At 31.4% G+C, this 25,344-nt stretch overlaps 3 protein-coding genes and 1 non-coding gene across 4 annotated transcripts; 2 read left to right on the forward strand and 2 right to left on the reverse strand.

Moving 5' to 3' along the window:
• Nucleotides 1-1,597: 1,597 nt before the first annotated feature.
• On the reverse strand, nucleotides 1,598-3,803 carry LOC117911489 (transcription factor bHLH18-like). The gene is made up of 5 exons (XM_034825889.1): nucleotides 3,721-3,803; nucleotides 3,579-3,636; nucleotides 2,936-3,493; nucleotides 2,430-2,804; nucleotides 1,598-2,259 (listed from the first exon to the last, which is right to left on the reverse strand). Exons 2-5 carry the CDS (start codon nucleotides 3,612-3,614, stop codon nucleotides 2,194-2,196), a joined length of 1,035 nt encoding a protein of 344 aa, XP_034681780.1. The 5' UTR covers nucleotides 3,615-3,636; nucleotides 3,721-3,803; the 3' UTR covers nucleotides 1,598-2,193.
• Nucleotides 3,804-13,322: 9,519 nt separating this feature from the next.
• Nucleotides 13,323-13,396, forward strand: TRNAV-AAC. The gene has a single exon. It is a non-coding gene; the product is annotated as a tRNA-Val (tRNA).
• Nucleotides 13,397-13,759: 363 nt separating this feature from the next.
• LOC117911302 lies at nucleotides 13,760-16,272 on the forward strand. The gene is made up of 3 exons (XM_034825618.1): nucleotides 13,760-13,984; nucleotides 14,099-14,431; nucleotides 15,224-16,272. Exons 1-3 carry the CDS (start codon nucleotides 13,871-13,873, stop codon nucleotides 16,049-16,051), a joined length of 1,275 nt encoding a protein of 424 aa, XP_034681509.1. The 5' UTR covers nucleotides 13,760-13,870; the 3' UTR covers nucleotides 16,052-16,272.
• A 381-nt stretch (nucleotides 16,273-16,653) lies between these two features.
• LOC117911303 (malate dehydrogenase, glyoxysomal) lies at nucleotides 16,654-19,384 on the reverse strand. The gene is made up of 9 exons (XM_034825619.1): nucleotides 19,233-19,384; nucleotides 18,874-19,089; nucleotides 18,219-18,533; nucleotides 17,967-18,056; nucleotides 17,765-17,848; nucleotides 17,407-17,442; nucleotides 17,190-17,279; nucleotides 17,008-17,102; nucleotides 16,654-16,899 (listed from the first exon to the last, which is right to left on the reverse strand). Exons 1-9 carry the CDS (start codon nucleotides 19,302-19,304, stop codon nucleotides 16,827-16,829), a joined length of 1,071 nt encoding a protein of 356 aa, XP_034681510.1. The 5' UTR covers nucleotides 19,305-19,384; the 3' UTR covers nucleotides 16,654-16,826.
• Between the last annotated feature and the right edge of the window lie 5,960 nt (nucleotides 19,385-25,344).

Raw genomic sequence — 25,344 nt, forward strand, 5'->3', positions numbered from 1 at the left:
TTCAAGTATACTCAAAGAGTTGGTGAAGGAAGTCATTTAATTGATTTTAAATTAAAATAATAGGCCAATTGTCACCATATTTAGATATGGAATATATTTCTCCATTTCTTGCTGAAAACAAATATATGTTTTTCAACTCTATGATCTTCATTTGATTTTGTTTTTGTCTTTTTGTATTTGAGAAAGAATCTAAATGGCTTATAATTAAGTATAAGATTGATTCAATTAGGCTATTGTCTTATCTGTACTATGTGAGAGGTTTTTAAATAGTCATACAAAGATCACAATCTTTGGTGGGGACTAAGGTTATGTCAAATTTAACATGTTGTCTTAAATTAATCACATGTGGGACTTATAGGATAATCCCTTCAAGCGCAACAACTACTTTATTTATTTATTTATTTGAATCGCCCTAGTGTAGTTTGTTGAAACATTAATAGGAAGTTAGGAAAAGAAATTCGTTGATGCTGATTGATGAGTTTTCTTCTAAGTTGTGATGCTCTCATAATTTGAACTCATAGCTTTTTGTTGTAATATCAATTTTTAAATCAAGTTTTGACTATCTCATTCATTTGAATACAAATTGATATTAAAATTCGATGAGGATGGGTCCAATCTTATATGATATTTGACTTTCATTATTTGGGTAATTCATTTTTGGGTTATGGATGACAACGAAATGAGTTTAGGACAGATTGGCCTCATCCCAACCTCATCCTGTTTATTCAAAATATTTCTCTTCTTCATTTCATTATAAAATTTAATGGAGCGAGGCATGGCGGATATGAGAAATTCCCATACCCACCTTGCCATGCTCGATTTAACTTTCTTTTTGGAAAATTTTTAATTCTTTAAAAATTATCCTAATTACATTAAAATAAATATATTTTATAAATAATTAAAATATTATATTTTTTATAACTTATTTTAAAAGTATTTTCTTATTATTATTATATTAAAAATAGGAAAATAAAAATTAAATTAATTTATTTTTTGAAATTAAATTTTATATATAATCGAGGTAGGGCGGGGAGGGATAAGACAATATCCAAACCCGTCCCGAGTTTTGAAAAAAATCCAAAACCCGTTTATTTAAATTTCAATAGGGTTGGGCAAGGCAGGTAGCTGAAAAAACCCGTCTCATTGCCATCCCTATTTAAGCTTAAGACCAACATTCTTACACCTCCAATAGATTACTAATTTGGGATATGTTTTGGTTACAATTTTTTAATTGTTGTTTTAATTAAACAAGAATTCACATTCTTAGATTGAAAAAGTAATGATATCAAAATAAATTTATTTTTCTAAATGTGATTTTTAAAGAGATACTATCATTTTATACTTTTGTACATGATATTCTAATTTTATGTAAAAATTTTAATTTTAAAAATAAAAATGAAGAATTATATCTGAATGAATACTAATATCCTTCTTTTAAACAAAAAGAGTCTAATATCTTGCTCACATAATTTAAAACTTTTAACTCAGCTTCACATCGGAGGAAAAATTACATGACATTCCATGAAATTGAATTAGAGGGGGAAGTAATAAGAAGAAGCACGTACGGGATAAAAAAATAAAATAAAAATAAAAATAAAAATAAAAATAAAAACATATTTATTATTTCCTTAAAATTATTCTTAATATTCCATTATTGTGATTCAAACATAAGTGACATTACAATGGAAAAAGAGGCCACAGCTCAAGAGAAAACCCTCAAAAGATGCCTCTAAAACACACTAAAAACAAAGGCCCTTATTGTCGCCTATCCACCTCAGAAAAAAAACCACTCCAGCAAAGACTTGGAAATTAGGGGACACAAGAAAAGGTTGGTTGAACAACTACATATAAATCAACCTCCCACAAAAAGACAGAACTAAGCCTATACAAGCCCTGAGATCATTAATAATCCTTTTCAACAGTTGGGTGATTGATTCAACATGGCCATCATTAATCCAGCCATGCAAAAAACAGATTCTCCTCAAAAACCCTCCTGAAAAAAAAAATTTAATGAACCTCACAGCAAACAAGCTTTTTAAGGTATATGCATGGTGGTCTTAAATGGTGGAGCACTGCAGGCCTTGTTTCAATGAAAAGATTGAAATACTTGAGATTTCAGACTGACTCTAAAAAGGGATTATTCCTAGACTGACTCTAAAATGTATGAGATATGAGCTTCTTTTTTCATATGAACTATTTGAGCCCTGCATGTAGTTTCTTCACAAGGTCCTTCACTGTCATGCTGAATTCCTCTTCCATCTGCAAAATTTTGACATGGGTTATTGGGTTTGCATCAAAAAAATTTATGGGTCTTCCAAGAAAATCTTTCTGGTTTACAAGTTCACAAACATATAGTAAATTTTTCTGGACTCCCTTATATATTTGAAGTTTCAGAGTTCAGATCATAGAAGGAAGTAGAGATTCAGTACCTCAGCGATAATGGTGACATCCAGAGCTGAGTTCCCAAATGTCATGACACTGCTATTGATGACTGTGAGATGGAGGCCCTCAACTTCAGCTACTAGTTTCTCCACAACTCCTTTCCTTTTCTCACAGTGGATTCGGATAAGGACACTTTTGTCTGAGAACCTCGCTTCAATTTCTGGTAGTGGCTCGTCTAAGGGGCTGCCGGAGAAATTCTCGTCAGAGGAAGAGTTATCTCCATCAAGAAAGACTTGGGATTTCTTCACAAAGACCACGGATTCCGTTGTTTTCTTCCTTGTCTGCTCCTCCAGTGTCTTAACTCGCTCCTGCAGTTGTTTCAAGTACTTGATAGCATCGCCAAGAACAGAAGCCTTGTCCATCTAGTTGTTCATATTTCAAGATTATTTAGACACCATTGAAGATTAAGCCAATAGTTTGACATAAAGAATATGGTTCTTGACTCAAAAGCAAAACACCAGAGAAGGGTATTCAATTGGACAGAATTTGCTACCTTCTTTAGGCCAGGAACAATGGCTGATAAAGCTATGAAGCGCTGACTGAGCTTCTCTCGACGCTTCCTTTCTGCTATTATATGATCTTGAGTCTGAGAATGCCTAGCAGTGGTGGTGGTGATTCTTTTAGCTCCTTGGCTGGATTTAAACACATAGTTTTGGTTCTCAAACAAGCCTTGAGAGACCAAACCATCAGAAGGGAAAGTAGCACTGCTTTTGGAAGACACTGCCTCCTCCTTCGGCTTCACAACAGGTACTTGATTCGTGTAGTTGGAATTGACAAAGGAGAAAACATTGGGAGAAGAAGGAACAAGTGGGTGTGGCATATTTATATCATTAGTATTGGAGGGGTTCCAGCTATTGGGTTTGAGTAGTTTCAGAGGCCTATCCAAACCACCATGGGAATTGATCTCCATTGAAGGCTTGAGGTTGAAGGACTGGTGATGACTGAAAGCCTGATACAGATGCTCTCCAAATGCAGCTTCCATTGGCAGTACAGTGAGCTCCTCAAGAAAGTTCGTCTGCCATGGATGAATAAAAGTCGGATCCTCCATTCCCTACAAAGTTCATCATCCCATATGATTAATTATCAGAAAACTTCAAACAAGAATCATTCCAAAACTGCAGAATATTGCTTCTTACCACTTCAGATAATCCTCTCAGAGGTGAGATCTCCATCAAACAAATCTATCCAAAAACCCTGGAAATCAAGCAGTTGAAAACAATTAAACATAAGAAAAATTCCCAAGAACACATATGAACATAAGATGTGTTTCTTACTTACCTTTCAACAATGGCTTCAGCTCAGACCTTCTGCTGCTTCTTCAACATTTAGGGTCGTTGTCCATCTAGAAATAAGTATGTAAATAATGATTCTGAGTGATATCTCATTCACGGGTTGCTTATGTGAAATGGGTTACAGACGCATCGAAGCTTGTTTGACTATGAAGCATAAAATATTAAGATAAAATTGTATATAGAATTAATATGTGAGTGGGTCGTTGTTATGATGACAAAATGAACAACTCATTTTCGTTGTTTATGGATGTTAGCTAGACTTTTGGAACCAACCATCTGTGGAAATTCAAGGTTTCGGGCGCATCCCCAAAAAATGTCACAGCTGGACGGTGACTTATTGAGGTTATGTCCTGTCTGGTTTCGGAGAAAAATGAATAGAAGAAAGTTAGGAAAGATTACTTTCTTATATTTCATTTTAATATAAAATATACTTAAAAATTAAAAAAAATTAAAATATATTAAATATGTTTGGAATTGTATATAAAAATAATTTATTAATTTTAATTTTTTTTTTTTGCTTTTTCTTTCTTTTTATTTTTTTCTTTATTTTCTTGTCTTTATATTTTTCCTTAATTTATTTAAAAATCAAACATAATCTAAAAATAAATAAAGAAAGTGATTTTCTCATATTTGATTCTCTTATAAAAAATAAAAAATAAATAAAATACAATTAAAATTAATTAAAATTTTATATATTTTTAAATTATTTAATCTTTATATGGAAGAGTGAAAATAAATGAAATGAGCTTAAAATACTATATAAAAATAATTCATTAACTTTAAATCTATTTTTATCTTCATTTTTTTTCCATCCACTTTTTCTTTCTATAATTTTCTTTCCCACACATTTTCCTTCAATTTTTTCAAGAATCAAACATAGCCTAAAATCTTACAAGATGTAAATTGCCTATAATGTCTTAATATGTAATAAGTCGGGTTAATTTTATAACAAATATTATGATATTTTTTAAGGTATAACGTAGAATTCTAATGCATAAATATTTGAAAATTAATTTTAATTAGGAGGATAATTTGTTATCAAGAGACAAGTTAGGCAGCCTTAAGCACTTTTTGAAAACATATAGTTAAAAACTCAAAGAAAATGTCATTTTCTGAAAAATGCCCAAACATTCCCAAATCAAAACAGCCTTAAGAGAGCCAATATTAGTGGTTTTTAAGTTATGCTCTCAAGTCAACAAGTCTCTTTCTTTTCTTCCTTTCTTTCCTTTTTTTTTTTTTTTTTTGGTTCATTTTTCTTAGAGTACATGATTGCTTGTTAAACAGAGTGAAGAAAGCTAACATAATTGAGTGAAATAGATTAGTTTAGTAAAATATCATTTTACGTAGAAGTGGAAGAAAAAAGGATTTTTAATGGTTTAAAATGAAGTCAAAAAGCCTAGCTTGCCAATTGGGTAGAGGCCAGTGCTGCAAATGCTGTGGATGATTGCAGTATGGTTGTAGGTTTGTAGTTGGAACCAACTCAATTATAGACTTTAATAGAAGTCCCCTTAAGGGGTCCAACCTATCCACAATTGTCCTTCACTTACATTATTGAAAAAAAAAAAGGAAAGAAAAGTTGAAGTAATTTTTATAAATCATAGTTGGACCCAACTTCTAAAGGACCCTTGTTTTAGCACATCTTAGTTTGGGGATTGGCACATTTTTTATTTTATTTTATTACTCTTAACTGTCTTATCACAAGGAGAATAGTTGGGGGCATGTACATATCTCACTCTTACTTTCCTAACTAAGACATAGAATTCAATCAAGTAATGATATGTTGTTACTTAAGAAAATATAAATTTGTCCTTTTGACTATGACATATACTATCATTTTCTTCCTCCCATAATTACTTAATATGATGTCAAGGGTTTACTTAGCATTAGTTAAATGACTTTAAGGGTATTTACTTTGTTAAAGAATATGATATAGATTGTAAACCTAAATTTTGTAAGTTTAAACTTCTAGAAAAATTAATATTTCAACACACCTGATCATAGCCAAGCACTCTTGAACTCAAGCATCACATTATTGAGGTGATATCATTTACATTCTTAATTGTCTATACCTCCCCCTTTAACCATATTTTTATGTCATGTCCTAATTATTTTGGTAATTTGATATGTTATTGTAGATCCCATTATAAACCAACTTTTTTTTTACCACCCCTCATTGAGACCGGGTAAACTAGGCACTTCATTTGGAGGAGTAGTTGGGGAAGGGGATGGTTGGAACAGAATAGATGAAATGATGATCTGAGCAGGGAGTCGATGGAGGTTTGCATGAAAAGAAAGTGTAAAACCAAGGTTTGGTTAATCTTGATTTTGATGATAACAAAATAAGGTTTAAAACTAATGATTATTTTCAAGTGTGATTAGGCAAGACGATTTCCAAAGTGGCAATTACAAAGACAAATCAAGCCAAGGAGAAATCATGAAGAAGAAGACCACCTCAAAGAGAAAAGTTTTTCAAGACCCAAGCTTCATAAGATCTCTTTGTAAGGTTGTTGGTGCACTAGGACTTTCATGCATTTCATTCTTTATTTATGCACCAAAATCATCCAAGAGTAATATTGTTTTAAATATCTTTATAATTGGATGATTTTATGTTTTCAACTAAAACCTTGTGTTAAATATTTTTCAAACTTGTGTTAAAAGGTTTTAAGTTGAAAAATGTTAGGTGTTGAGCAAAAAAAAATGGCTCAACCGGTTCAACTGGTTGAGGGACCGGTCGACCGGTTGTACTCGTCCGGTCGAGGGAGGCCAAAAAGTTTCTCTCTCCCAGTGGCCTTCTCTTCCTGGTCGAGGTGATTCTCTTCCTGATCGAGGTTCGGTTGAGGCCAACGGTCACCTGCCAAGCATTAAATGCTAACGGCTAGTCAACCGATCGAACCCCCAAACGGCTAATTTGGCTTTTCTCTTCTATAAAATGACTCCAAACTTCATTGTTTAAAAAGCTTAACCTTCCCAAATCTTTAAGTTTGATGATTGATTAAATACACAATAGCTTACTACTCATCCCACCAGTTAGCACTTTGTTTGTTGCTCATGAAACGAGGTCTTGCTTGATGACTTCTTGAGTTCTTGCTTTGTTTTATCTATTTTCATCTCCCATGCTTTTGGGCTCACGTGTGTCTAATTGTGAAAATTCTTTGGGTCGTGTATCACCCTTCGTTGGACTGTGTATCACCCTTTGAGGAAGCTTCGGTTGTCCCTAATCTGGAAGCCAGGGTGATTGTTGCGATTGAGAACCCCAAGGACATCATTGTCCAGTCTGCTAGGCCCTATGGGCAAAGGGCAGTTTTGAAGTTTGCCCAGTACACTGGTGCTCATGCGATCGCGGGAAGGCACACACCAAGTACATTCACCAATCAACTCCAAACATCTCTTAGTGAACCCCGTCTTCTCATCCTCACCGACCCAAGAACAGATCACCAACCTATTAAGGAAGCTGCACTAGGAAACATCCAACTATTGCTTTCTGTGACACTTATTCCCCAATGCAACGCGTCGCACTATTGCTCCGGGACCACGCCGCCGATGCCATTGCCCGCAACAGCGCCGCCGTCTTCGCCTGGAAGGGCGAGATCCTCTAGGAGCTGTTCTCGCGCCACCGAGGCCCAGGGGCCGTCCACCAAGCCTGGAGAATCCACAACCCCGAGCATCGTCGCCGCTGCCACCGTGGGGAGGTGGCGAAGGTGTTGAAGCCAGACGGGGGAGAGGAGTTGGGAAGAAGATGAAGTTTTGGTTTTTGGGCTTGAGATAAGGCACTAGGCCCAATTTTGTGATTGGTTTTGGTTTTTGGGCTTAAGTTGGAGCCCAGACCCATTTTCATTGATAGATAGTCCCAATTGCTCCCTAGGCCTGCCACCTTCATTAAGGTGGCCCGTGTCCACGTCCAATTAGCCCATTAGGCTGTCCCCAAATTCTAAACAATTTTCTAAAAAAAACCTCTAATATCCATAATTGTTTAGTTTGTTCATCCCCATTTATTTGTTATCTAAGTTTATGTCTACCAATTTAGTTAACTCATACTTAAAGACGAATTATTATTGTTAATTATATTTTTATCTCGAAATTTATATTATTCAATTTCACTAGCTTAAACATTATGATTATTAATTATTATTTTGCGTGTATCTATTTGTCATCTTTAAAAAAAAATCTCAATCATCAAAGTTAAATTCTAATCCTTGAAAAATCTCATATCCTAATCTAATCTTTCAATAATCTATTTAAATCTCATTTTCATCAAATAAGAATTATTACCATATATTATCTAGCTATTTAAAGTCTAAAGCTTTCAAAGAAATCATGTGTCTTAATTAAATTCTTCAATAATTAGTTCAAATCTCATTATCATCCATTAGAGTTAGTATCCCATATTTATTTACTAATTTAAAATCCAACCCTTCAGAAATCTGATGTCCTAACTTAATTTTCAAACCCCTAAAAATTTCACTATTCTTTTTATTCCGTTCTAAATGATTATTTTCGTTAATTAGTATTATCATCCTATATTAGTTTATTTATCCAAAATCCAATCCTTTAAAAAGATCCAATGTCATAATTTAATTTTCAATCCTAAAATTCTACTATTTGGCTAAATGTTATTTTCTTTAATTTGAATTAGTATCCTATATTCATTTACTTATTTAAAGTCTAATCCTTCGAAAATCCCATGCCTTAACCTAATTTTTCAATAATCCGTTTAAACCTTATTTTCATCCATTAGAATCATTATCCCATATTTATTTTAGTAATTTAATCTTTCAATAATCCGTTTAAATTTTATGTTCATCAATTGGAATTATTATCCTATATTCATCCATCTATTTAGTCTAATCCTTCAAAAATCCCATGTTTTAATTTAATTCTTCAAAATACTTGTTTAAATCATATTTTCGTAAATTGAATCTATATCCCATATTTATTAGTTATTCAAAGTCTAATCCATCAAGAAAATCTCATGCTTTAATTTAATTCTTCAAATATTCGTTTAAATCTTATTTTCATCAATCAGGATTATTATCCCATGTTCATCTATTTATTTAAAACCTAGTTCTTCAAAAATCTCATGTCTTAATTTAATTTTTCAATCCTAAAAATTCTACAATTCGTCTAAACTTTATCCTCATCCATTAGAATCATTATTTCATATCTATTCAAAGTCCAATATTTCGAAAACCTCCTGTCTTAATTCAACTTTCAATCCCAGAAATTCCATTATTCGTCTAAATTTTATTTTTGTTAATTAGGATTCTTGTTCCACATCTATTTATTTATATAAGATCCAATTTTTCAAAAATCCAATTTCTGAATTAAAACTTCAATCCCAAAAATTCTACTACCCATCTTCATTCGCCTAAATATTATTCTCGTTAATTAGTAATATAATTTCATACCTACCTATTTATTCAAAGCCTAATCCTTTAAAAATCCAACGCCCTAATTCAAATTTTCAATTAGAAAAATTCCACTATTTTTTTTATTCGTTTAAACATTATTTTTGTTAATAAGTATCATTATTCCATATTTGTTTATTTATTTATTTCAATCACTAAAATTCAACTCTTCAAAACCGGATTTCCAAATTTAACCTTTAGACTAAAAAATTCACCATGCACTTTTATTCATTTAAATATTATCTTTGTTATCATTATCATAAATTCCACGTTTACTTATTTCTTTCTTATAAAATTTCCAATGATTAGAGTTCAGTTATTCACAGGTCCAACTTTCAAACTTAATTTTCAAAATCCCACTATTCACTTTCATCCATTCAAATATCACTTTCGTCAAAATCCGATTTTCCAATTCAATTTTTAATCTCACAAATCTCACTATTCACTATTCATCCGTCCAAATATCGTTTTGACTAATTAATAACATTATTCCATATTTACCTATTTATTTCTCTTAAAAATCTCAATCATTAAAGTCTAATTCTTCAAAATTCCGATTTCTAAATTTAGCTATCTAAAATTCCAAGTGTCCTACCTCCGAATTTAATTTTCAGTTTCTAATGTTCCGATTACCGTATTTACTCAGTTACTCATTTGTTACCATCATTATTTTTACTATCATTTTACTTGTTCATTTCTAAAAAGTCCGTCTTCAAATGATTTTCGAGATTTCCAATTTTCATAAATCGACTTTCATAATTTCCACTTTTCAAATAACTTACAATTCTGATTTCTTTCAAAATTCAATTCCCAAAGTTCCAATTTTCGCAACTTAATCTTTCTTTAAGATCCCGAACCCTCCAATCGTTTTCAAAATTCTAACCTCTTTCAAATTCAATTTTAAAAAATTCTCATTTTCACATTCAATCTCTAAAAGTCTAATCTCCAAATAAACTCTAAAACTCCAATTTTCTAGTGATCTTCGAGATTCCAATTTTTTCAATTAAATTTCAAAAATCTAATTTTTTTTCCCCCAAATAGTTCTAATTTTGCTCTGGCTTTCAAACGATCTTTTGCTCCTCTTGGTTTAAGTAAGCGTGAACGAATTTTTCATAATTCCAGAATAATGGGATCTATGACATTAAGTCATGCTAAATAAACGGGCTTTGGTGGGGGCCCAACATGGGTGACTTTATGATTGATTGATTGATCGTTTGCTTTGATTATCATACATGATTGATTTGTCCTACTCTCCAACATGCATGTGATTATTCCTAAAATTGTGCACTAACCCTCTCTATTGATAGCGTATGGTGGCTCGTTGCCCAGGTATGTACCCATTTTCCCTCTAATCGTTGTCGATGCATGTCTCGATTCTTATGCGTGCATAATCATTCAGGGTATTCATTGATTTACTCGTCAATTGCCACGTCAGCTTCATTTTATTAGTAGAGACCCGACTTTAAGGACTTAGAAGGGTGTTTTGGTCTTTACTGTACCTTCTCGATAAGTAACCTGACCCCCGAGCCCGAACCGGTTTTTCGCAGATCACCTTTTCCAAAAAAAGTAAGGATTCACACTTAGGGTTTTCTTTCTTATTTTGTTTACCCTTTTAAAATAAAACAAAAATAAGTAGCAACTCCAAGTCAATTCTTTTTAATAAATAAAATCATTTTTAAATCAAAATCGAGCTCCCTATTGAGTGGAAAACGCATGAGCCGAAATGCGGGGTCCACAGCATCATTTTGACACACCTTTGAAATGGCTAGTGTACCTTACCACAAAACATCATCTTTTTTTTTTTCTTAGTTTTTTATCTTTTCACCCATTTTCCACACTTGAAACTCTTTAAATCCGTTCTTAAACTTCTAAGACTTTTAAACTTTAGAAACTTTTTTACAACTAAAACTTGAATTCATATATCAAAATCAAATTTATAATCTTCAAACATGAACCTTCAACCAAATTCTTATATACAACAATTAGATTATATAAAAAAATAGTTACAACTCTCATTATTTTTTAATATACAAGATCAACCAACACAAAACACCCCAAAGCACATTAGAAATGCTTACAAGCACTCTCCATATTCCTCATACTCGTATTGCATACAAGCTAGTTTCTAACAAAATAGAGTACATCTTAATCATGAGTTTAATTCAATCATGAGCAACAACATCAACATTACAATCAAGAGTAGTTCTATCATTTATAATTAGAATATTCTCAAAAGCAAATAATTAAATATCTCATGATTTTTCCCCATTCAAATATAATTCAAGATTTTATTTAAACATTAGTTTCAGTTCCAAGAAAAATGAATTCAAAAAATAGAATTTTTTTGAAAGCATCAACTTCTCTACCAATTATGTACATTGATTTCTCCTTAACATTCAGTTTTTTTCCACTTTGATTTTTCTTTCAAGTGAAACTCTAAATTTTGAGATTTTTTTTTGTATTCTTCCACTTAGATGTTTAAAATTACTCATTAACACTATATCTTAGGCTAATAGTTGACTCATCTCTTTCTAATCCAACTCTCTATTTACACATGTTCCAACATTTTTTAACTCAATGTTGAGATGGAAAATGGCTTCTACAGTAGCAAAGTAAAATAAATAATCTCTTTTATAATTTTATATAGGGTTTGTAATTGGAGGCAAGGTATGCTATTTAACAAGTTTGAAGGGAGAAAACGTTGGATTTTAAATGTGAGGGAGCAAAGTATAAAACACGACAAAAGTAGAAGGATAATAGTAGTAGTAGTAATACTAATAATGATAATAATATTAAAGGAAAAAAAGTTAATTAAAAAAATAATGATAAAGAAAAATAGAAATGATAAAAATAAAGAAAAAATATATATATTTTTGTCTTTTTATTAATCATAAACTTTCTACTAATATATAAAGTTTTGAATCTTTTACTCCAATTATAGCTTTAAAGCATTATTCTCCCTAAATTATGTCACATTTTAAAAAAAAATTATAAAAAAAAAATATTAGAATAAGTGTATTTTACCCATTATATTAAAGAATGGTAATTAATTTCCTTCTATAAATGAGATATATTTTAATAACTTTAAATTTAAAAAAATGTAAAATTAGTTACAATCTTTCAAATATCCTTATTTTATAATTCCCAAATTTCCCTCCTTGTTATATGAATGAAATATGCATAGTTCATTATGGTGGCAATTTTTGCAAGAGAAAAATATTTCGTTTAGAGAAATTTTATATAACCCTTCATTTATCACCATGTCATATCATGGACAAATCAAGAGGAAAAAATGAAATATATGTATATAAGTATTTTTATAAATTTTATATAAGAATAAATATTCAAGCCAAAGTGATCAATTGTTTGATAATAATAAAGAATAAATCATCCTGACAATAATATATTATAACATATTATTCTAAAATTCATTAAAATTACACTACTCTTTTTTATAAATTATTAATTTATAACTAATGACAATTTTGATATACTACTTATTTTTGTTTTTAAAAATAAAAATTGCCATATAAAAATAGCACTTTTTATATATAAAAAAAAAGTATAAATTTACTTTATCTTTAAAAATTACTTTTAGAAATTTTAAAATTTGAGATGGTGAGAAATTTTTATGCCTCAATTTTCTTAAATAATTCTTAAAATCATTACTTTTTTAATTTAAGGTGGCCTTTTTTTTAACTTAATTTTAAATAGAACTTAAAATTAAATGATAATTAATAGTATTAAGTATTAAGTTGATTGTTTTTAAATACGAAGAAATAAAATAAACCAATTGGATATTTTTAGTATTTAGAAAAAATCAAATATTTTAGATTTTCTTGTTCAATAAAAAAAATAAGAAATAAGTAAATAAATAACCAATTATCTGAAATTAGAAATAAAAAAAAAAACATGTTAAATTAAATAATAATAATAAAAATCATTGAATGTAACATCTTTTATATATCTTTCAACCCAGAAAAATTGAACAGATTTGAAGAGAATCAAGTTAATTTTTTTCAAAATTTTTAAATTAATTTAATTTAATAAAAAGATAAAAAAAAAATGATTTGATTTAGGAATTAATATATATTTAAATTTTAAATTTATGATTTAATAATTATATTATAATATTAATATTTTAAGCTTGAAATTATATAGTACTAAACATTAAGCCTAAAATGGTGTCGTGGTGTAGTTGGTTATCACGTCAGTCTAACACACTGAAGGTCTCCGGTTCAAGTCCGGGCGACGCCATGAATTATTTTGTTTTGTCCTTGGGACCTTTCCTCTTTAAACGACGTCGTTTACCAGTTCTCAACCCACCGCTAAAAAACGGCGTGATAATTCCACGTCACCTGCATTCCTCTCGCCAACGAAGCCCAGCCAATCGTCTTCATCTCTGATATCATTTTGTCCACTCCCATTGGTCCAAATCCTTCCACGTCAGCCACAACCGCCCCCCTCAACAAACAAAGAAACCCAACGTCCAAGAGCCAACGAAGTCCAGGCTGTCCAGCCAATCGTCTTCATCTCTGATATCATTTTGTCCACTCCCATTGGTCCAAATTCTTCCACGTCAGCAACAACCGCCCCCCTCAACAAACAAAGAAACCCGACGTCCAAGATTCCAGAACTTTCCTCCCTGTGTTTTCCTAATTCTCTCTCTCTTTTTTTTTTCTTGTTTCTCTCTACAATCCATCCTCCTTTCTCCCGACTACAATCTGCAATATGGCTCCCCAAACCCTAATTTTCTTTCTGCTCTCTCTCATGGTTTTTTCATCCTCAACCAAGGCCTTGATTTCGTCTCAAGATTTCAATCCCCCCTCCCCCAAAGCCTTTTCTGTAAGCGGCAATTCCGATTTTATGTTTTTCTTCAATTTTCTCACCCAAACAGCTAAATTTGTAATTTTGTGTTGGATTTGATTTGGATTTTGGCTTTCTTCTTTATGTTTTTAGGATTTGAAGGACGCGATTGTGAAGGGGCTAGGGTTTCAGTCGGAGGATTTGAAGGTATCGGGGTTCGATCTAAGAGACGCGTTGATGGGGCATTCGGTGGCGTACGAGTTCAATGTTGAGATTGATAACAAGGTTCTTCCGATTAAGCTTCTTGAGGATGTGAACCGCTGGGAGTACGTGGATTTGCCGATATTTCGTGTGGATCAGGACAACGAAAATGGCTTGGTCCCGAGGAAATCGGAGAAAAGATTGCCGGTTTTGGCCCCGTTTCAGTTGGCCGGACCCATGGAGCTCTGGATTCAAGATGCCAAGGATATGCGGATTTCGCTGCCGGTAAGGTTTTTTTTAATATGGACTAAGATATGTTGAATTTTATCTCTAAAAATCATTAAGAGAAGATTAATACTCTGTTTGGAATAAAGAAAGAATTGAAACGAAAAGAAACTTGTGCATAATTTGAGCATGAATTCACCTGAATGGTAAGGAAGTTGAAATTTCTAGTGTTAATTTGAAATATATCAACTCTTGCCAGAGTTTGAACATATATTCAAATATCTTCATGTCAAGTTTTGAACACTGGGATTTGCGAATTTCAATTTGGCTGTTTTCCTTTTCCTCCAAATTATTCATTTGTTGGGATATTGTGAGGTTTAGGATAATTATTTGGAAATAAATTATTCATTTATTGGGATATTGTGAAGTTTAGGATCTCATCACACTGCAGACAATGATTTTTGTATGAAATTATAAAAACCATTAGCAAAAAATTGACACCCTTTTTAAAACCCAAAGCCTGAAAGGGAGAAATGTTTGACACTGCAAAGAGTTTCAACTTGAATGAATCCAGACAAATTTGGAAAAATTTTAAGTCTTTGTTTGAATTTCAACTTAATTGTATCATACCTGTGTGGGATTTAGATCTGTATGCAAATCCCTTCAAATCTTCCCGATTTCCTTCCATTATGGATTTTAAAGGTTCAAACATTAGAATTGGCAAATTTCAATTGAATTATTTCTGAACATTGTAATATTTTAGTCAAACATTTAAGGAAATGAGAATACTACATGATTGACCTAATATTGCTGTATTGATTATTCATTTTGTTTGTTCCTCTGTTTTTGTAGCATGATGTGGATGCCGGTGAGCTAAAGAAAGTAATATTAGCGGACGGTGCTGTGGTAACTGTCAAGGGTGCTAGATCTGTTAGCCTCCGCCACCCAATTGATCTCCCACTTCCTTTCAACAGAAGCAATAATGGTTTTGCCTCGGGTATCCTAGCTCTGGCTGAACGTCTTCGCCATGCTGCTCGTACTCTAGGGGAGCCACTCCTTTCTCTCCGCATTGTTGGCCCAACCTCCCTCACATCTCCCTCCCCATCAGCATCATCATCTTCCAGTAACAGGCTCAAACTTAAACGCCTGGCACCTGGCCTCGTGGAACTATCACTACCCTCAAAAGCCAGTACCATTGAAACCCTCCCAGCAGTTGATCTCCAAGAAGAAGCCACTGCCCTTCTGACTCCAGTTCAGTTCACTACAATGTGGCCTCTAGCTTTCATCAACGGCTCCAACTCTAATTTGCTTGGTTTTGAGGCTCTTCTCGCATCTTTGCTGGGTCCAAAGGCATCCAAGGAAGGCTCCTTCAGGCTGCTGAAGGCAGACATCTCAGCTCAGACATTTGTGAAGATTGGCTTTGGGGTGGAGAAGAAGTTGAAAGAAGGAGATGGGTTCAATCTGGAGGGCTTGCCTGAGTGGAGGACAAAGCCCAAGGCAGTTACGATGCACTTTGAGGTGCTTGCTAAGGTTGAGGGCAATAAAGTTGTACCAGAGAGGATTGTTCCAGTTAACCCTGTTGTTGGGGAGGATACTGTGGCGCCCAATGTGCTCTCTGGCAATGCGACCATGTCCAAGATCCCTATCGTTCATGTTCCCTCTGACCCTTTCACCTTGTGATTTGTTGAATGGGTTGCTTTTGTTCAGATTAGCCAAGGAAATTGTAAAGATAAATTCTTTTCTTTTTTTTTCTTGAATGTATACCACACCCTCTCAGAAGGGTGTTTTTCTCTATATATAATATAATGACAATGAGTCATAATATAACTGAGGATGTGTCCTAAAACCATGAACCCATTTCTCAAATTCTGAGATATGAACCTATTTCTCAAATTCTGAAAGTTGTTCTCAGTGGATGCAACTCAATGATATATAAATTTTGTGGTCTATGTAAATGCAGGCAGGCTTAACTGCCTAATTTTGCTTGGAGACTATTAACTTTCTTTTGGAATGGGATCCTCGTTTCTCATCTCATCATGAGTATGATGTTTTAGTGCATGGATGAACAGGTAGTTTCCTTTCTTTACTTGTTCATGAGATAACTCAGTTTTGATGTTTTTCCCCTCAAATATAGATCTTGGAACATCTTAAACATGGCTTTCTGGAGTTTGATCTTGATGGATGGTAATTTGCTGAGGTACTAAAGATTCAGAATGTTTCAGAATTCATAATGCTACCCCTCTTAGAGCCTTAGATATTCAGATTGTTCCTTATCCTAACAATGAGTCCTGTGAACAATTTCATGCAAAATATGGTATCAGCTGGCATTGCATGCTGGAAAGTTTCGATTCCATCCATTTTCATATACAACAAGAGACTGATAATTTTGAAAAAAAAAAGGAGTTGATACAAAAGCCAACTATGGGAGAGGTTAATGAGATACCACATACAGTATTCATTTCCTGATAAAGGAAATTCCCTTTGCAATGCTCCCGGCCAGCTCCTTCTTTGCTTTCTCCAACCCAACCCTGTTAAAACAGTCATCAAGTGAACAAACTGCATCTGCTACTTCATACTTTTGCCTTACACAATGAAAGAATGAGACAATTTCAATATGGTTATTATATCATTGTTACCTCTCATACTCATTCAGAGGTCCAAGTTGGTAGATCTCCTCTGCTCCACTGCGGCCTAGTCGCACCTTGGTTGCAAAGAATGGAAGTTCTGTCACCTGTTATAAAAACTGCAACTTCATTACAAATTCAGGAAAGTTTTCCCAGAAAATAAAGTGGAGGATGGCACAAAAAAATAAAACAACCTGAGAAGCTACAAAAGTGCATTCCACAACCCCAGCATCTCCTCTCAGGCCCCTAAGGCATGCATCTGCAAATTTAACTGCTGCATATGCCTATGCATTTTGGTTTTTTTTTTTTTTTTTTTAATTGAAAAGTACATGTACCAATCAGAATTAGAAGCTTTAGGATTTGTAATGAAGATCACAAATTGAAATAAACATCTGAGTTAATAAGGCTAACCATGGACAGTGTTGCAGAGCCAGCCCCAGCTTTTGCCTGCAAACAGCGGTAATGATATTGACAATCTTAGCCCAAATATTTTGAAGCCACCAAAACTGAGTCATCAGTATGGTGCCCAGAAGTGGTAAACAACAAAGTCCATATGATGTGATGAACAAATAAGTTGAAACAAATAGACATTGTTCACTTAATAGACGGAAAATAGATAACAAGCATCCCAGCAAATAGTAGTACACTGGAAATTCAAGATATTATAAAAGGAATATCCAATAATTAGTAAGACTATAAGCCTAAATAGTATCAGATATTTGGATAGAACAAGGGTCACCAATCCAAGAAAATGAAATAAGCAAATTACCTCAACAACTTCTGTTCCTCCATTCTGAATGCGATTTGTCAGGTACTGAGTTTCTTCTGGGGTGAAGGAACAAGGAGGCTTAACCTGCAGAGAATGATACCTAGTTGGCCACTTGTTTGAAAGCCATTTTTCTATATATAATATACTAGATTGCTCAAAGGCAGGGTTAGAAAGGTTGAAATGTAAGTATGCTCTGTTAGACCTGTGATAGAAGAGGCAAAATTGTCACCCCAGAATGACCTCCAACAACTGGGACATCAACTTCCCTAGGATCAAGTCCCAAAACCTCAGCCTGCAAGGAAAACAAATAAAAACCCAGTTTAAAATACTACTGTTAGAGCTGCCCTTACTTGATACTACACAAACTAGCATATATTTTGCTGTCAACAGTATCTTCAAGTCTAATGAAACTGATGGAAACAAAAACCATGGAATCCTTGATATTGTTACATACCACAAAGGTGTTGGCCCTCACAACATCAAGCATTGTGACTCCCAGGAGTCGCTTTGGATCATAAGTGCCGGCTTTCTTGAAAACCTCAGCTGCAATAGGAACTGTGGAGTTCACTGGGTTACTGATCAAGTTGACAATCGCATTGGGGCAGCACTTTGCAATCCCTTCACAAAGAGTCCTGACAATGCCAGCATTGATGTTGAAAAGATCATCCCTTGTCATTCCTGGCTTTCTTGGAACACCAGCAGGAATAATGACCAGGTCCATGCCTGTAAGAGCACTCTCAAGCTGTGGTTGCCCTAAGAAGCCCCTCACCTAGGAACCCCAAGATGGAATTTTAGTTGCAACATGGCTAATCATGAAGAGAAGATAAATTCCCCCATTTGGTTGCCAAGAAAATATAGGAAAAGATGAATCTTAAAAAACTAGAACAATGAACTCCATTCAACTGGGATTAGAACTATTAGGTTATGCTGAGCTTCTTATTTCTAAGAAACCAAACAGAAAACAGAAAACACAAGTTTTTTTATTTTTCCCAGAATTTGTCAGCAAACATATGGCAAGATACCATCAAATCCCAATTTTGACTAAAAAAATTCAGTTCACTTTCCAACTCAGACAACAAATTTGTTAGTGAAGATGAAAAGAAGAATACCACAGCACCAGTGTCCATATGACTGATATCAGCAGTGACACCAGGGGCATTGACAACATCATAGAGATGGAGAACTGACACAAGTGGATTCATCTTCATCAGCATTGCAAGTGGCTGCCCAATGCCTCCTGCAGCACCCAGTATAGCTACTTTGAATCCTGGAGCTCCACCTTTCGCTCTGCAATTCGCCCGCCTCAAAACCGAACTCTCCTCCATCTTTCATAGCATAATCAGCACAAAAATCAAACGTCAAAATCCACATACCCAGATTCATTCATCAAATGGAAGATAAGAATACAGGAAATTTCCATACAAAATCATCATTAACTGAAAAGAAAAGAGAAACCCAGATGGAAAACCTGGCGAACTGAAGGGTGGAGGTGAGCTGAGAGCCTTGCAATGCGCTGATTAGCCTCTGCAGTGGGCTGCATCTCTGAGTTGTTCCAAAGAGTTGAAGTGGGATGGTGTGTATAACAAAGAAGAATATATGTGATGAGTGAGTGGATTTAAAGAGAAAAGAGAAAGTGGAAATGGATAAATGAAAAGAATAATGGATGATATATTAATAGATTTGTGTGGCATATTTGTTTTATCCTATCTTCCCAAATGAATGTGGCTCTCAGAATTTTAATTGGTGACTTTCTATATTTCTCCCTCTGGGTTTGATGGTAGTTGAAGTTACATGCTTTGGGACCAATGGGGCTACACTCCCATCTTGGTGGATCATGGGCTTTTCCTATGAGACTGGGCTTAGGTTAGGCCACTTGTAATATATCTTATTATAGGTCTTGCTTCTTAGCTATTTTTGGTTTGTAGAAAATTTGAGGAAAAGAAAATAAAAAGAAAATGTAAAAGAAAAAAATAAACAAATAAAAACTAAAATACATAATTTTCTAATTAAATTATATTTAATTTCCTTTCTCATTTTTTATTGGAAATCAAAATATGATCATTTTTTTTTCCTTTTTTTCTTTTCTTAGTACTTTCCAATAAGTAAATATAAAATTTATATTTTTATATCATCAAAATGTGTCGTCTAATAGAAACCGACATTCCTAAAATAAAGTCTTTTATATTTTGTATTTTGAGAATGATATCATTCTTTATACCTTTGTTCAATTATTAGATGTAGGTGATGTTTATTTTTTAAATTTAAAATTTGATTTAAATTTGAATAGAATTGGATTTCATTAAATCTTTAAGTTATTTGTTTGTTTTTAATTGATGTCCAAATTTTAGTTAAGTGGTAAGGCTTTGTTTGGATTCACTTCCTAAGTTTGGTTTTAAAAAGTAAAAAATCTTATATAAAAATTTTCATCCTTAAAAATTACTTAAATTTTTTTTTAATACTTCTATTTTTTAAATTAAATAATTATTTTTTCAATGCAAACCTCTAAAAATTCATATATTTTATATACAAGTTAGTACTATTGTTTTTTTAACAAGAAATATCCAAACAAACACAAAGTTATTATTTGTATTAAGTAATAAATATTGTTAAGTATTAAATCTATTTATTTTATACGGAAAAAAAATATCTATAAAATTAATTATTTTATTTCTTTTTATTTTATATGATTTAGAAAACTAATAACTTGAAAAAAAAAGGCAATTTAACATATTTCTAAATGTTTCAAAAAACCATAATTTATTAAAATAATAAAAATCAATTATGTGATTATTAGAAAATTGATAATTGGATAAAAATTTAAGATTTCCAATTATGTTTGCTCATTAAGAAAATATTAAAAAAAAAAACTAAGGTTCATTAACTTATTTTTAAGTGGTGTATTTGAAGTAAAAAAAAATATTACTTTTTTTTTAGAAAACCGCCTACATAATATAGAAATTTTCATTTTTATCTTATTTAAAATATAAATAAATTTAATTTTGCTTAACATCTAAACAGAAAATTAATGAAAAAAATATCATTTACACTCTATATTTCATATAAAGACGAAACTTTTTGAATTTCTATTTTGGGCAAAATATCTAAAAATAAGACTTGAACTTAAAACAATAGATGATTTTTTTCTTATTTTAATAATAATAGAACATTAATTTACACTTAACTGTCTTAATTTTAATTCTATATTTGGTTTTGGGAAAGTGATGTTTTTGTGGGAATAGCAAAGCATCTTTAAATTTCTTTACAATTTTTATTTCTTATCAATGTAGGTGTATTAATTTAGGTGTCAATTTTACTACAAATATTACTAATATTATTTATTTAGCTCTCTTTTAGGTAACTCCATGAATAAAAAAACATAAGCTTATAATATATTGTTAGACTTGTATTACTCCAACATAATATTAATCCCCAGAGAGCATAAAGGGACATATTAGATAATGATTAATTCTTATAAATACAAGAGACAAATATACGTAATTATGAGCAATAGTAAAAAATTGAAATGTAAAACGAGAATGATAGAGAAATTACACAGTTATTTATATTAGTCTGACGCAAACTCAAGATTCTACTTAATCTAGACTTTCAACTCTAGTCTTTGAATTTTACATTTGAATTCTTAGTTACAAGGAACCTTCAAAAATTCTTAAGAGATACTTCATTTTTGAACAACTTTTCATGTGACATCCTACATCTAAGAATTTTTTGTATTTTCGGAGACTTAGGTGGTGTTTGTTTTTTTACTTAATTCTAAATAGAACCTTAATGCTTAATAGTATTAAATATTAGGTTATTTGTTTTTGTAGTATTTTATTTCTATTAAGTATTAAAAAGTAAAAAAAAACCAATATGTTATTTTTTCTATTTAGAAAAAGCTACATATTTTGGTTTTTTCTATTTAGTAAAAAGTTTATAATAAGTCATGAAAAAATAGAAAAATAAACAACCTAAATTCTAAAACTAAATTGTTTTCAGCAAAAAGCTAAAAAAACAAACACCGCCTTAGGTAGTGTTTATTTTTTGACTGAATAGAAAAAACTAAAATATTCAACTTCTTTTATTTAACTAAAAATAATTTATTGATATCAACCAATATAATTAAACTGAACTTATTGATAACAAGTTTATTTTAGTTATATTGATTTATATCAATAAGTTATTTTTAGTTTAATAGAAAAAATTAAATAAACCAAAAAAATAAACGTCATGTTAGATTCTTCGATCACAAGGATACAATGAGTAAATTTATTGAATGAAATTTTTAATTTACAATTTTGGCTTAAAGAATACAATAATATTAGCATCAAAAGTGCACTAAATGATATGCAATAATTTGGCTCAAAGTGCCCTCAAGACTCAAATGAATATTTCAATAAAGCTTTGGAATTCTCCTCTCATCAATACTTGAAGCATGGAACCTTTAAATAGGAGTTAAGAGGGCCAACATAGCCATTGGGTTCAACTAGGTTTGATTGGTGGACCTTTTAGTTGAACTGGTGGACTGATCATTAGGTGGCAGGAAGGACAACAATAGATCGTTGAACCATTCCATTAAGGTCTTGTTTCAATTGGTGGCTTTTGGACCTTAGAGCACACATGGCCCTTAAAACCACCATTGATCAATTCTCCAATGACTTGAGTTTTTATGAAAGTTTTGCAAGTTTATGACACAAAAACCTTGGGAAAACTCAACTAAATAAATTCTTGTAACATTTTGGAAACATATTTGAAGAAATATGATCATATTAGAATAGGGTTTTTCATAAAAATATTTTTTATCTAAATTATGAAAATGTAAAACCAATTTAGTCACTTAGATGAATTCAAATTCTTAAATAAAAATGTGAAATGCAATCTTAACTTAATGTACCCATAACCTTATAATAAAAATCCCAAAGATTGATTTTGGTTAACCTTCTCTTGATTCTTTTTTATTTCCTTTTTTAATTTCATATAGTTTCATTTTTATGATTTAAAGGAAATTTTTTTAACTACCATACTTAATAATAAATATTAAATCTAAACTTAGCTTTGTTATAATCTACCTTTTCTTAATTTTGTATTTTCTTTACACTAATATATTCATAAAATGCCCCACAAGTTACAATTTTGAAAAGATTCCAAAAAAAGGTGAATATTCAAGTGCTTGAACACAAAAATTTGAGTTTTGCTTGGAAATCATCATAAAATATTAATATTAGTCCAAATATTTTCCAACTTTTGCATTTTTTATGTAGTTCAATAACTTCAAATGTCAATAGAAATTTAGAAGCCATCATAGGGCTTTGAAATTATCATTTCATGGATGCTCATATTCTAAGTTATTTTTTTCCACCCATAAGTCTAAAAGGAGATATATTATTGTACTAACATATTTTATTAGGAGTTGTAGACTAATATTTAAGTTACCTATTTCAATGCCCTAAGAAAAAAGTGGGAATAGAAAGTTGACTATTTTTTTTAAAGATTAAGGTGCAATACAATGAACCTCTTAAAAGTCCAAGTTGTCATGGCCCCTTGTAACAAGTTTCTTCCTCTATTATTAGTGACCCATGAATCATTACAAAATTTTAAGTATGCCCTAGCTTCTTTTAATTTTCTATGGATTAAAATTTTAGAAAGATAATTAAGAGATTAAAATATCTTTAAAGAATGATAAAAGATATGCTAACTTTGAATTAAATTTAGTGGATGTTTGGTAAAATTTATTATTTAATGACTTAAGTTGATTTTAAATTAAATTATTAACTTAAAATTTATAACGTATTTTTTACTTTAAATATATATTAAGATTGTTTGATAAAATTAACGTAAAATTTATTTTAAGTTACCAAATTGATATATTTACTCTCATTAATTATAATTAATGTTTATTATCATTAGTTTTAATTAGTATTTATTTTAATTAATTTTAAATAATAGGTTTTTTTTATTAAATATTCATACTTAAAATATCCTTAGATATATAAGATAACATTAAAATATTTATTATAAAAAAATAAGTTAACTATTTTAACTTAATATTTAAAATCATTTTTAATTTTAAGTTATGATATTAAATTATTTTATCAAACATACTTAATTAATTTACTTACTGTTAAGTCATTAAGTTGATTTATCAAACACACTCTTAGTTTCCCAAAAATGAATTTATCATTTTTACATTTTTAATAAATAATTTAAATACGACAATAAATGAGAAATCAGTTTGTCATACTAAAACTTTTAACTCCTAATTTCATTTTCAAAATAAGTTCTACTAAGAAAAATTGAACATGTCAATTTATTAGGTACTAGAGAAGTCACAATTTTCTACTTGGAATGTAGATTAGATATTAGTCACTGTCAAAAGAATCCACATCTAACAGAAAGAAAATTTTGTGTTCATACTTCAAAGTATGCATTACTTATTGTATGTGATTATTCTATGATCATATTTCAAATAAACAGTTTGTTATATAATGTGGTGGTGAAGATTTGCAGAGATTCTTATTCCTTTAATATCAATACTGACATCGAATATGATATAAAAATAAAGTTCACAGGCATCAATTATGCTTTTCTTAAGAGGAATTTAAAGATTGCATCATTAGTCTTTGGGATTCTTTTCCTCCAACCTTACTTATTTTGAAAGGAATATTGGTTGTTGAAGAGTCATTTGTCCCTTGCTAAATAGTCTTCTTTGCACTATCTTATTAAACTTAATTGCCTTCATCTTAAGAGAAAAAAAAAAATTAGAAAAGAAAAAGTTGAATGGGATAAAATTTGATAAAGTCACTTTTGGGCCTTGGGTTGTTGTGGTGTTTGCTTGGATGGCTATATTGTCTTGTTTTAGGCATTGGGTTGTGTTCCAATCTTCTCTCAATTTAGTGGGTCGTTCTAATCTTCTCTATTTACTGGTGTTAAATATGTTATACAATAAGGACAACAATTTTTTAAAATAGAAAACTATTTTTATCCTAAGGAAAACAGTTTCCAATTTTGAACGATTTTATTTGATTTGATTTTTTTTTTTTTTTAATTCTATTGACTTTTTGTGCCATTTGGGTTGTCCTGTTTATAAACCACATACCTAATCAAGTTGCCAATTGTTACCACTTTTGTTTATTGATGCACTTGAAGTGTGCATCATCCAAGAAGCTACCAATTTCACTAAAGATACAAAATGCATTCAATCTGACAGGAGCTCTGATACTACTTTTCTCCTCCTTGACCATGCACATCTCCTAATTTCTTCTTTGTTATATGTCCTCTTCCTTTTGGCCGGTCACGAAGACCATGTAGAGCTAGGGATAGCAACGGGGCAGGTTTGGGACGGGTCGCCCCATCTCAACCTCGCCCCATTTATTCGAAATAATTCTCATCCCCGTTCCATTTAAAAATTTAAACGGTGCAGGGTGGGGCGGGACGGGTATGATAAATTCTCGTACATCCTGTTTAACTTTTTTTTTTAAAAAAAAATTACTTTTAAAATTTTTAATTATATTAAAATAAATATATTTTATAAATAATTAAATTATTATATTTTTATAACTTATTTTATTAAAAATATTTTTTTA

The sequence above is a fragment of the Vitis riparia genome, chromosome 3, assembly GCF_004353265.1.
Source record: "Vitis riparia cultivar Riparia Gloire de Montpellier isolate 1030 chromosome 3, EGFV_Vit.rip_1.0, whole genome shotgun sequence".
Taxonomy (NCBI): Eukaryota; Viridiplantae; Streptophyta; class Magnoliopsida; order Vitales; family Vitaceae; genus Vitis; species Vitis riparia.

Coding starts and splice junctions, on each gene's coding strand:
- LOC117911489 (XM_034825889.1), bottom strand. CDS start 3,614: ATGGAGATCTCACCTCTGAGAGGATTATCTGAAGTG. Junction 2,805..2,935: donor TTGTTCCTGGCCTAAAGAAG/GTAGCAAATTCT, acceptor ATGAACAACTAG/ATGGACAAGGCTTCTGTTCT. Junction 2,260..2,429: donor ATGTCACCATTATCGCTGAG/GTACTGAATCTC, acceptor AAAATTTTGCAG/ATGGAAGAGGAATTCAGCAT.
- LOC117911302 (XM_034825618.1), top strand. CDS start 13,871: ATGGCTCCCCAAACCCTAATTTTCTTTCTGCTCTCTCTCATGGTTTTT. Junction 13,985..14,098: donor CCTCCCCCAAAGCCTTTTCT/GTAAGCGGCAAT, acceptor TTATGTTTTTAG/GATTTGAAGGACGCGATTGT. Junction 14,432..15,223: donor ATATGCGGATTTCGCTGCCG/GTAAGGTTTTTT, acceptor CTGTTTTTGTAG/CATGATGTGGATGCCGGTGA.
- LOC117911303 (XM_034825619.1), bottom strand. CDS start 19,304: ATGCAGCCCACTGCAGAGGCTAATCAGCGCATTGCAAGGCTCTCAGCT. Junction 19,090..19,232: donor TCCACCCTTCAGTTCGCCAG/GTTTTCCATCTG, acceptor ATGCTATGAAAG/ATGGAGGAGAGTTCGGTTTT. Junction 17,849..17,966: donor TTTTGCCTCTTCTATCACAG/GTCTAACAGAGC, acceptor CATTCTCTGCAG/GTTAAGCCTCCTTGTTCCTT.